The sequence below is a fragment of the Saimiri boliviensis genome, chromosome 6, assembly GCF_048565385.1.
Source record: "Saimiri boliviensis isolate mSaiBol1 chromosome 6, mSaiBol1.pri, whole genome shotgun sequence".
In the NCBI taxonomy this organism is placed as follows: domain Eukaryota; kingdom Metazoa; phylum Chordata; class Mammalia; order Primates; family Cebidae; genus Saimiri; species Saimiri boliviensis.
Window position 1 is genome coordinate 116,620,939 of NC_133454.1, and position 12,130 is coordinate 116,633,068.

General features: G+C 37.6%; 1 protein-coding gene across 1 annotated transcript; it reads left to right on the forward strand.

Annotated features, from left to right (window-relative positions):
- The first annotated feature begins 5,630 nt into the window (after nucleotides 1-5,630).
- Nucleotides 5,631-6,575, forward strand: LOC101042203 (olfactory receptor 5AR1). The gene has a single exon (XM_003920099.4). It carries the CDS (start codon nucleotides 5,631-5,633, stop codon nucleotides 6,573-6,575), a length of 945 nt encoding a protein of 314 aa, XP_003920148.1.
- Nucleotides 6,576-12,130: the final 5,555 nt, after the last annotated feature.

Consider the following 12,130-nt stretch of genomic DNA (forward strand, 5'->3'; position numbering starts at 1 on the left):
CTCAGATTATTGACCAAAAGTTTAAACTTTACAAGGCTGACTGTCAAAGTATAGCTCAGAAGGTAAAACAGAGATAAATTCTTTACTACTCACTGAAGGAAGTTATTTGATACTGCCTAAATTAAAACATGGGGGTCAAAGTGACCCAGTACCCTTGCTAACATTGAAGATAAATAAGTTTCTGAAAACAGTAAGGGAAAGAATGGGCAGGAACTGGTTCTATTATAACAGACAGTGCCATAGACAGAGCACCTATTTATGCTGGGCTCTACCTAATCATCATGGAGATAGGGGTTCAATATCCTGATCAATAATTAAAGCTGACATTTTAATAGAATTCCATAACAATTTCAAAAAGTATCATTGCACTCATTATCTTATATAAGCCTTACCACAAATCAGTGAAAGGAATGATCAGGTAATATCCCAAGAGTATACGTGATACTGTCTTTCGTTAGATGAGACCAGCAAAGTGCGGGGGTTTCTCAGCCAATCAGTGGTGAATCCTGAGCTACAGTGTAGGTTTCTGGATGCTAAATCTTTTGCTGTCCTTCAGCACCACGATGCCTCCGTCTGTATTTCACTGGCATAGATACACAGCCTAGGTCTTCTTCCTTGAAGTAAACTTGCTGTTTGAACTTCAAATAACAGCATCTCTAGAAGAAAGGCAAAAAAAAAATGAATGGATCTTTCTTATCTCATTGTCAAACAGAAAGTTTCTCTGAAAGTATTAACAGAAATAGTGCACAGAATACAATGTCTTAGATGTGCTAAACATACAAAGTAAGTAATGCTGAGTAAAATATAAGTATTGAAAAGCATGAAAATCTGTTGAGGATTTCTTACACTCTGCAAGCACTTTATTACATATTTTGCCAGTATACTTTATTTTAATTTTACATAATAGGCATTTATCATCCCCTTTTTGCAGATGGGGAATGTAAAGTATAAAAGTTTAACTTGCCTGAAGTCTCTCTGGGCTCCCAAAGTTAGCCTAGTAAAGTCTAGATGTATGCTCAGACAATGTAACTTCCATTCTCTCAAATTTGAAGTTGTTTAGAATGGCCCTGTCAATAATATACATGAGTACTGATACACAAAGCACTGGATAATGTAATTCTCAGAGATTTACTAATTAAATAAAAAATTAAAATGTCATATCTCTTAAAGAAAAAATATAATTACAGTTGATGAAAATTGTCTTTCTTAGAACTCACATGTATTAATCAGCAAGATAGCAAAATATTGTTTGTTTTACATCTTATGGTGTAAATAACATGCTTCTGTCTCCCTGTCTATTCTGACAAACATTTTTCCTCTTCTATGCAGTATTTCCCCAGCCCTGCTGAGATTTTTCAGTTAACTATTTAGCCCAGAGATTCTTTAGTCAAAGATTTGGGTTCTCAATTCCTAAGAGTTTCTAAAAATAATACTAAAGTTTCATGGACATTTCTTTTATTTAAAAAGGCTTTAAAATAATCTCATTTATTGCTGCTTATACTTTTCCTAATGGTTTATACATTTTGTAATAAAATGACACATACAGTATTTATTTAACATTCTTTTTTAGCCACTCAATGCTCTGGTAACTTTGTGTTGAGAAGTGATTGAGTAAATTAACAGGATTGTAAATTTTTTATCAGGACGGTAAGTTAAATGGACAGAACCCTTTATACCTTTGTCTTACCTTTAGTTACTGTTTGATTTCTATTTGATCCTTTTGCTATTTGATCCTCTTTCAACAGACATTAAGGTATCAGCAAAAAGACTTTTCTCAACTACTCCCTAATTCTCCTTATGTAGGCATCTTTAGTTTACACAAAACAGCCCATGCAGTGCTTCTTACCAACTCAATCATCACTAGAATGTCTTTTTAAAATTCCCCTGTGTTTCATTCTTTTATCATTAAAGTTGAAGGGGAAGAGAGTGAAATTCCTTGGAGAATCACAGTTCATCAAATCTTTGTGTTTCCTGTGAGTGCAGAAAGTATTTCATCATATTTCTTCTGGGAATTGTAACACTTAAATACCTCCTGCACACAGGAGCGAGGCTGGGATGAGCAAGTAGCTCAGAGAGCAACCAGATTAATTCACCGTGTTTGGATTCTTCATGGAAAGTACATATGGTATAATCCATCAAAGAAGAGGAACACTCAGCAGGTAGAAAGCAGGTCAGGTCATAGGTCTGAGTGTAGAAAGAGATGTGACCTCTTGGGGTGGAGTGCTATGCTGCCCAGTGTCCCTTTGAGCATGGGGTTCTGGTTGTCCCAATGTCCCTGCTATTTTAATATTTCCAAAAAAGACAAAGACCATGGGTTGAGCTTTTAGGATGTCTCCTTACAAGACTAAATTCAGAAAATGATAGGAATGGAAGATTCTACAGAATTTGTATTCACCACCCCATCTGTATCACAGATAAGGAAGGTGCATCTAATGTAGCAATTTACTGAGATCAAACAATTGATTCTTTAAAAAACATAGGACTATAAACAGGATCTCCAGACTCTTGCTCCACTATTCTTTTCACATGAACTTGAAAAAGCAAGTGATACACAGAAATCTTAAATACATTTTTTTCCTTTCTTTACTTCCATAACAGAATACTTGTGCTGGTCTTGTGTTAAATATTTGAATTTATTATTAGCAATGGAATATGTTTATGTTTATCTGCTGAATATTCTATCATTTCTTTTAGAGTCTACTGGGCTGAAGATTGGTGACATGGGACCAAAAAGAAAAGTTTTCTTTCCTTTTGTCTTAGTCAAGCTCAATTTTGAATATTACAGCCTTGTCTCTAAATATTATTTAATGGAATTGCTACAGAATTAAACCTATGTCTCCTTGAAAGTTCAGGCAGTCCATGATACCTCATTTCTATGGAATAGGCAAGAGACATTTTTTCTAGGAATTATGAGTGCACACTCATCTAATGAATTAAAACATCAATACTTGCACACAGTGACCAATTGCGCTAAGCACCTAATACATGATGCCACTAAATTCAGCACTTCATCTATATTCTAATAAATTTTTACAGAAATTTATTGAGGGAGCCATTATTAGCTTCAATGAGCAAATGAAAAATTATGACTCCAAGAAGCTGAGTCTTATGTCGAACTAAGGAGTACCAGATGGTAAAACCTGAAATTGTCTGTTCACTATAAATGAGAACAGGCAGGATACTTTACTGCTGGTGAAGCACCTTCGCATACACTACTTAATCAGAGCCTTGAATCTATAAGGGAGAAAGGAATTATTTTCAATTACATTTTCCAATCCAATTAAATGGATTGACTGGCACATATCCAGCTGTGGATTAGAGACCTGACTTATAGTTCTTCTTACAAGGTTATTTCTTACCCCTTTAAATACTGCAATTTAGTATCTGCATTTTAATTAGTGTCTGAGTCTGTTTCCTCATCTATAAAAGTATAAGTATAGGCTGGACATTTTGGCTCACGCCTGTAATCCTAGCACTTTGGAAGGTAGAGGCAGTTGGGTCACCTTAGGTTAGGAGTTCAAGACCAGCCTGGCCAACATGGTGAAACCCTGTCTCTTCTAAAAATACAAAACTTAGCCGGGTATGATGGTGAGTGCCTGTAGTCCCAGCTACTTGAGAGGCTGAGGCAGGAGAATTACTTGAACCTAGGAGATGGAGGTTGCTGCAGTGAGCCTAGATCACACTTCTGCCCCCACTCTGGGAGACACACTGAAACTCCGTCTTAAAAAAAAAAAGTATAAAGTCATTTACAGCAAAAAAAAAAAAAAAAAGTATAAGGATAACTTTTGTTAGATCCATTTTCAACAATAAGATTATTTTTTCTCTTGCTAAAGTTGAAGAACACGCTGACAAATGTTAGATAATTCTTTGTTTTTGTTTTTTTCTTGTGGGTTATTTTAAAATTCCTGCATGAGGAAGTAAAGGGAAAAAATGAACACAGCACTACATAGGGAATTGGTAGTCCCAAATTCAAGAATTGGTAGTACCAAATTCTGATTCTGCAACTCACAGAATCAGCAAGTGGCTTTGCCATCCCCTCAACCTAACTTTTTATTTCCTCATCAATCTAGCCTATGAAAAGATCTCTGCATTCACATGTAGTGAGAAATAGCTGAGCTAGAGTAGGGACAAGTATTCTCTTCTTTTTTGTAGCAACTTTATTCAGGTATAACTGATGTACAACAAATTGAATATGTTTAAAGTATAAAGTTTGATATGTCTTAATATATGTATACACTCACAAAACCATTATCACCATGAAGATAGTAGATAAATCCATTACCCCCAAAGTTTCCTCATGCCTCTTGATACTCCCTCCCCTCCACTCCACCTGCCACACACCTCTATCAAGGAGATCATTGATCTGCATCTTGTCAATATTAATTATCTTACACTTTCTAGGTTTTTATAAATGGAATCACACAAGGTATACTCTATTTGGCTGTTTTCTCTCAGTCTAATTATTTTGAGATTCATTCAACACGTTGTTTGTATCAATAATCTGATTCTTTTGATCATTAAGTAGAATTTCATTTTATTGACATACCTCAATTTATTTACTCTGTCACCTATGTACAGTTAGGATGTTTTCAGGGTTAATAAATGAGATTATAAGAAACTACCAAGGTGTTTTCCAAAGTGGTTGTACTACTTTACATTTCTACCAATAATGATGAAATTTTCAGTTACTCTATTTCCTTGTCAACACCTGGTATATTCAGTCTTTTAAAAGTTTAATCATTAGTGTGTAACATTATTTTATTGTGTTTTTAACTTGTATTCTCCTAATGAATATTTGAGTTTTATGCATTTATTTGCTATTCAGCTATCTCCTTTGGTAAGTAAGTATCTATTGAAATTTTTGGCCTATTTTTATAGGATTGTTTGATTTTTATTATTAGGTATTAAAATCTCTTTGCATATTATGGATACAAGTTTTTAAAATCAGAAATATGCTTTTTTATTTTTCCTGGACAACTCAGTAACTCTGGCTTTTGAAAATTATATTTTACTTTTTTTTAATATTTCTGACCTTCAGCTCCAAATATTTTACTTTCTGTGTACGTGTGACTTGTTACACTTTGAGATCCTTGTGTCACTTACTTTCCTTTCTATGTCCACCTGTAATGAAAATTAAAGTTTATTCTTTATCTGCATTTATATTTGCTTTGTTTTAGAAAGAAGAAATACTCAACACTGTTCTTCTTTACTCATTAATAACACACACAATTGTGCAGACTGAGTCAAACATCTCGTATCACGTGATGAATGACCCCAGAACACCAAGGTCATTGGAAAAGCAGAACGTGCCATTCCCAAGAAGTTAACACTTCCTTCTGTTGTGAATGGGCACATGAAGAGGACACATCATCAAATTTTAAAAAGCCATTTGAGTTATTCTGTCAGTTCTAGAATCGAATTACTGGAAAGATTTTTATAAATCATCCTAAACAAAGCCTTCATTTATTGTAGAAATATACGTATACACACACAATAGATAAATAGATATATAGCTATTTTGCAATATCTCTGGCATATAATTGCTTGTCTTTAGTTTGAATATTTTCAGCGACTGTGAAATTACTACATCCATCAATAAACTAAATCTAGGCACACATGCGCTTGATGCAATGGATAAAGAAAACCACTCAATGGTGACTGAGTTTATCTTCATGGGCATCACCCAGGACCCTCAGCTGCAGATCATCTTCTTCGTGGTCTTCCTCATAGTTTACCTGGTCAATGTAGTGGGGAACGTTGGTATGATTATCCTGATTATAACAGACACTCAACTTCATACACCCATGTATTTTTTCCTATGCAACCTGTCTTTTGTTGACCTGGGCTACTCCTCAGCCATTGCCCCCAGGATGCTGACTGACTTCCTAACAAAGCACAAGGTTATCTCCTTTTCCAGCTGCGCCACCCAGTTTGCTTTCTTTGTAGGTTTTGTAGATGCTGAGTGCTATGTCCTGGCAGCCATGGCCTATGATCGTTTTGTGGCCATCTGTCAACCCCTCCACTATAACTCTCTCATGTCCAAGCGGGTCTGCTTGGCTCTCATGCTGGGCTCTTACCTGGCTGGTCTAGTGAGTTTAGTAGCCCACACTACCCTCACCTTCAGCCTGAGTTACTGCGGTTCCAATATCATCAACCATTTCTTCTGCGAAATCCCACCACTCTTGGCTCTTTCTTGCTCAGACACCTACATCAGTGAGATCTTGCTCTTCAGTCTGTGTGGCTTCATTGAATTCAGCACCATCCTCATCATCTTCATCTCCTATATCTTTATCCTCATTGCAATTATCAGAATGCGTACAGCTGAAGGCCGCCTTAAGGCTTTCTCCACCTGCGGATCTCACCTTACTGGTGTCACCCTCTTCTACGGCACAGTCATGTTTATGTACCTGAGGCCAACATCCAGCTACTCCCTGGACCAAGACAAGTGGGCCTCTGTGTTCTACACAATTATCATCCCCATGTTGAATCCCTTGATCTACAGTTTGCGGAACAAGGATGTGAAAGCTGCTTTCAAAAAACTAATTGAAAAAAAATGTCATAATAACACAAAATGAAAATCTGTTTTTGTCCTAGGTAAATGATAGTAGTGGAAAAAGATAGGAAATGCAAATAAGTTTTTGATAAACGCTACCAAAGTTAACATCTTCTTGCTAAGTGAATATTACATTCTGAAAGGTGGTCTCTAATCCTTAACTCTACAATCTGAAAGACATATAAATTAAATTAGTATTTTTGAAAGACATGCTGAAAGATGCATTTGTTTCTTATTTGAAGTTGGTTCACACATTAATTAGAAATTGGGGCCGGGCGCGGTGGCTCAAGCCTGTAATCCCAGCACTTTGGGAGGCCGAGCCGGGTGGATCACGAGGTCAAGAGATCGAGACCATCCTGGTCAACATGGTGAAACCCCGTCTCTACTAAAAATACAAAACATTAGCTGGGCATGGTGCCACGTGCCTGTAATCCCAGCTACTCAGGAGGCCGAGACAGGAGAATTGCCTGAACCCAGGAGGCGGAGGTTGCGGTGAGCCGAGATCGTGCCATTGCACTCCAGCCTGGGTAACAAGAGCGAAACTCCGTCTCAAAAAACAAAAAGAAAAGAAAAGAAAAAAGAAATTGGGGCAGAACTCGACAGAAGAAAGAAATACCCAATCACTCTGAAGCATTTTTTTTTTCCTAGGGTCATGAGAAATGCCCGGTCCAAATGTTGAAATTTCTTTTACTCTCAAATGAATTCAGAGAAAAGGTAGTTAAAAACAGGTAGAATGGGGCTATTGTGAGGGACAATTTAACTCAGTCTGAGATCTTTACTTTCATATATTTACCAAAATATTTTAAGTGCTATGTGTGTGCCAGGTTCTAGAAGGCATAAACATAAGACGTTTTTGCCCACAAGGAGTTTGTTGTGCTTTCAGTGCCTGTATTGTCTCTGAATCTGCTGCCACCAGTAATCAAATCATTAACTATGCAATGTCCAAAGATAAGAGCCAGAGATTTAAGTTCTGCTGGTAACTAGCTATAATTAGGTAATAAAATTGTCTTTTTTTTTTTTTTTTTCTTCTTCCTCAGCTTTTCCTTTAGTGGGTCAAGTGGTTGGGTTCGACTAATAACCTCGGGATTTTTTAACCTTCTCTGCCTCATGTTAAAAAGAGTAGACCTCAAAGTCTCATCATCTTTACATATTGACATCTTCTTGGCCTTCAGAGGAAATGCAAGAACTCTGGGACTCTAAGAAATATAAATTAGGGCTCAATCTCTGAGGCTGATTTTAGTAAGATTGTAAAATCCACATGATTAACTTACCTGCTCCCAGCTAAAATTAGTCCTGTCTTCTATCTTAATTATACCCTAGCTTTCCCTTGGGGAGCATGGGTCTCCATGCCATCCACCAGCATGCCCAGGCCCTTATCACAGAACAATCTCATTAACCCTGATGTATCCATGACTGACAAGAAAAAAACTACATAATTTTTATTCACATGTTCTAAAGGCTACAAAATATTAAATTGAAAACTAGAGTGCTAACATTTTCCAGATATGATGAAATTCTGTCACACTGACAGTTTTGAATACTTATAATAAATCATCTTTCTATTTGAACCTTTCCTCCAGTACAACATAGTTGAAAGTCTGGGAAACACACTGGCTGCCTTAAAGTATAGAGCAGCCATATTCATCATGAAAGGTACCAAAAAGTTTTTAAGACAAAAACACTAGGATTTACTGGGGTTTATCTATACACTAGTTGTGATTGTTCTAGTTTTAAATAAGTCACATCATAACTCATTTTGCAGAAAGAACTACCTGTAGCTAATACACAGATATATTGACATTGACAGTAAATGGAAACAAAAAATGCAAAAATCAATGCAATAAAAAGTTGTTCTTTTTTAAAAAAAGTAAGCAAAATCAACAAACTTTTAGTCAGACTAAGGAAAAAAAAAAAGAGAATACCCAGATAAATGAAATCAGAGATGAAAAGGAGACATTAAAACCGATACCACAGAAATTCAAAATATCCTTAGAGACTGATATGAACAACTACATGCCAATAAATTGGAAAACCTAGAAGAAATCAGTAAATTTATAGACACATACAACCTACCAAGATTGAACCATGAAGAAATCCAAAACCTGAATAGACCAATAACAAGTAATGAGATAATAAAGCAATAATTAAAAGTCTCCCAGCAAAGAAAAGCCCAGGACCGAATGGCTTCACTGCTGAATTTTTACAAACATTTAAAGAACAATGAATACCAATTCTACTCAAATTATTCTAAAAAATAGAGAAGGGATTACTTCCAAACTCATTTATGATGGTAGTATGACCCTGACAAAGACATGGTAAGACAAATTGGAATGGAAAAAGTAAAATTCTTTTTGTTTTTGCTGATCAGATCTTATACTTGGAAAAACCTAAGCACCCTGCAAAAGCAAAAATAAAAACAAACACACATCAATAAAAGAAAACTTCAGGTCAATATCATTGAAGAACAGTGATGTAAAAAAATGCCAGATATAGTATGCACCTAAAGTAAAATAAGTAAATTTTTTTTTTAAAGTCGTTTAGCATGGCAAAGTGGGATTCCTCTCAGGGATGTAAGAATGGTTTGAAAGACACAGATCAGTGCAGGCTAGCAAGATGGCTGAATAGGAACAACTCTGGTCTGCCGCGCCCAGTGAGATCAACACAGAAGGCAGGTGATTTCTGCGTTTCCAGCTGAGGTACCTGGCTCATCACATTAGGACTGGTTAGACAGTGGGTGCATCCCACAGAGAGCAAGCTAACGCACAGTGGGGCATCACCTCACCTGGGAAGCACAAGGAGTTAGGGAACTCCCTCTCCTAGCCAAGGGAAGCCAGGAGGGACAACGCATTTCAGCCCAGATGCTACACTTCCCCGTGGTCTTTGCAACCTGCAGACCAGGAGATTCGCTTGGGTGCCTACACCACCAGGGCCCTGGGTTCCAAGCACGAAATTGGGCAGCCATTTGGGCAGACACCGAACTAGCTGCAGAAGCTGTTTTTTGTTTGTTTGTTTGTTTGTTTTTCATTCCCCAGTGGCGCCTGGAAGGCCAGTGAAACAGAACCATTCACTCTCCTGGAAAGGGGGCTGAAGCCAGGGAGCCAAGTGGTCTAACTCAGTGGATCCTATCCCCACAGAGCCCAGCAACTGGCTTGAAATTCTCACTGCCAGCAGAGCAGTCTGAAGTCAACATGGGAGACTCCAGCTTGGTGGGGAAGGGGGGCCCTATCATGACTGAGGCTTGAGTGGGTGGTTTTCCCCTCACAGTGTGAACAAAGCCTCTGGGAAGTTCAAACTGGGTGGAGCCTACCTCAGTCCACAAACCTGCTGTAGCCAGACTGCCTCTATGGATTCCTCCTCTCTGGCCAGGGCATCTCTGAAACAAAGACAGCAAAGGCAGCAGCCCCAGTCAGGGACTTAGAGCTGAAATTCCCATCTCCCTGGGACAGAGCACCTAGAGGAAGGGGCGGCTGCGGGCACAGATTCAGCACACTTAAATCTTCCTGCTACTAGCTCTGAAGGGAGCAGCGGATCTCCCAAAAGAGCTCAGAGCCCTTGTTGAGGCTTCTGTGTGAAGGAATGGGCAAAGCAGGGTAGGTAAGCTTGAGCAAGTTTTCAGATGGATAACTTGAATGCTTTTCCCTGGCTCTGGGCTACAGATGTGGTTTCTAGATGCCAGGTACCTGGCCCTGGAGTGATTTAAGGCAGAAGAAAAATTGGCTTGGTGTATGTGGGAGTAAAATAAAGGAAGTGGTTGGGGACATGGGCTTTAAACTGACTGGTTTGCATATGAAAAACAGTCACTCGGACATGCTGATTCTTATATCTAGGAATTGGCTCTGGGATGAGCAATCTTGCTTAAGGATTAGCAAGGCCCCCAAGATGTTAAAGTATCATAAAATACAGAAAACTTAAAAAAATAACATGATTAATACCACCTCCAACAATATTCTGAGTACAGCCTAAAAAATCTTTCCTGATCTCATCTAACCTCATTCCCATTGTTTCCTCAAATATGCTCTGTACACCAGAGAGCTCTGACACATCTCCAACCATTCCTCCACCCTACACTCCACTGACTGCTTCTGTGCCTTGAAAGTTGTGGTTTCTTTTGCCAGAATGCATTCCTACCACATGGGGCAGATCTTTTCTATAAAAGGGATAACCTTGACACACAGAATTATTGCTTTCCTGAAGTCTACAAACATTTATTTTCATGCTTCACCAGTCAAATAATCCTCTCAAAGCAGTGAGATTAGTCTGATAAGAATTACTTTTGGTAAGCCAATGAAAGTTATGAGAGTCAGGGATCCTTTGTTTTAACAGAAAAAATGGCTAACTGCCCACTCATTTTTCAAGCAAAGAGGCATGTTTTCTCCTCCTGTGTGAAGCCTCTCATAGCACATAAGACCTGCTCTCACCTCTCCCTACAGAGGCTCCACTCTGGCCTGCTTCTTACCATCTGGTATGATAATTTTCTTAGATGTATTGCAGTAGTTGTTTAAAAAAAAATCATTTTTCCCAATAAACAACCTCATTCTTAGAACTAAAACACATGCTTTAGTCCTATCTCTTGTCCCCAATGCCTCTCAGAGTATCTAGAACATAATAATTCTAGAAAAATATGCAGTTCTTGGGACAAGTGATGAGCCTTAGAAAGACTGGTTTTGAATCAAGGCTCTAGCACCTTTTAATTTTATGTCCTTGAACAACATATGTGCAACCATTTTTATGTATCAGGTAACTCATCTGTAAAATAAGAAGGACAATTACACTTACTTTACAAGATGATGTTGAACTCTAAATGAGATGACAATCACTTAGCAGGGTACCTGGCACATAATACATGCTCAAAAAATATTACCATGGGGAAAGCTGACAAGTTGCTCTTAGGCAGTATGATACCTTGGTTAAAATTGATACATTAACTAAAGTTGTCACATTTGCTAATATGATAATTTTCTTCTCACTTCAAAATTAAATAATGAGCCAATAATTGAGAATGGATATGTTTGTTGCAAAAGAAATACCTCTCTAGACACTCAGAATAAGTAAAGTCCACTTGTAAAAGCATATAGTCATAAGTGAATTGATAATCAAAGATTATGCTTCTCTAAAGTATCGTTGATGTAGGTGAAAAACCAAGATTTTATAATCAGATTGCCTTGGATCAAATCCTAATTGCACTTATTTCTAAATTTAATTTGGGCAAATTAGTGCTAGTCTGGATATATTTTCCTGTCTAGAATATGAACCGTAATGCTTGTTCAAGGAATTATTTAATAAATAAAATTCCCAGGAAGGCATTTTGCAGAGAACACATTTCTAATATGTAATAGATATTATCATGTTTAAGTCATTTCCTTCATTTGCACTCAGTAATAGAATAAGGTAAGCCACATTTTTTAAAAATTAATTTCCTTTTTAGAGATTTTCAAAACTATCAGTGCCGGAGGTGCTTAGGGAATCAAATACACTGAGGACCCTGAACAGGTATAAATCACAGCATCCGCCATGTAATCTTCTGTTGTTTGTGACTGTGACAATTGCAGGTAAGTGTTCTGGTACTGAGTGGATACA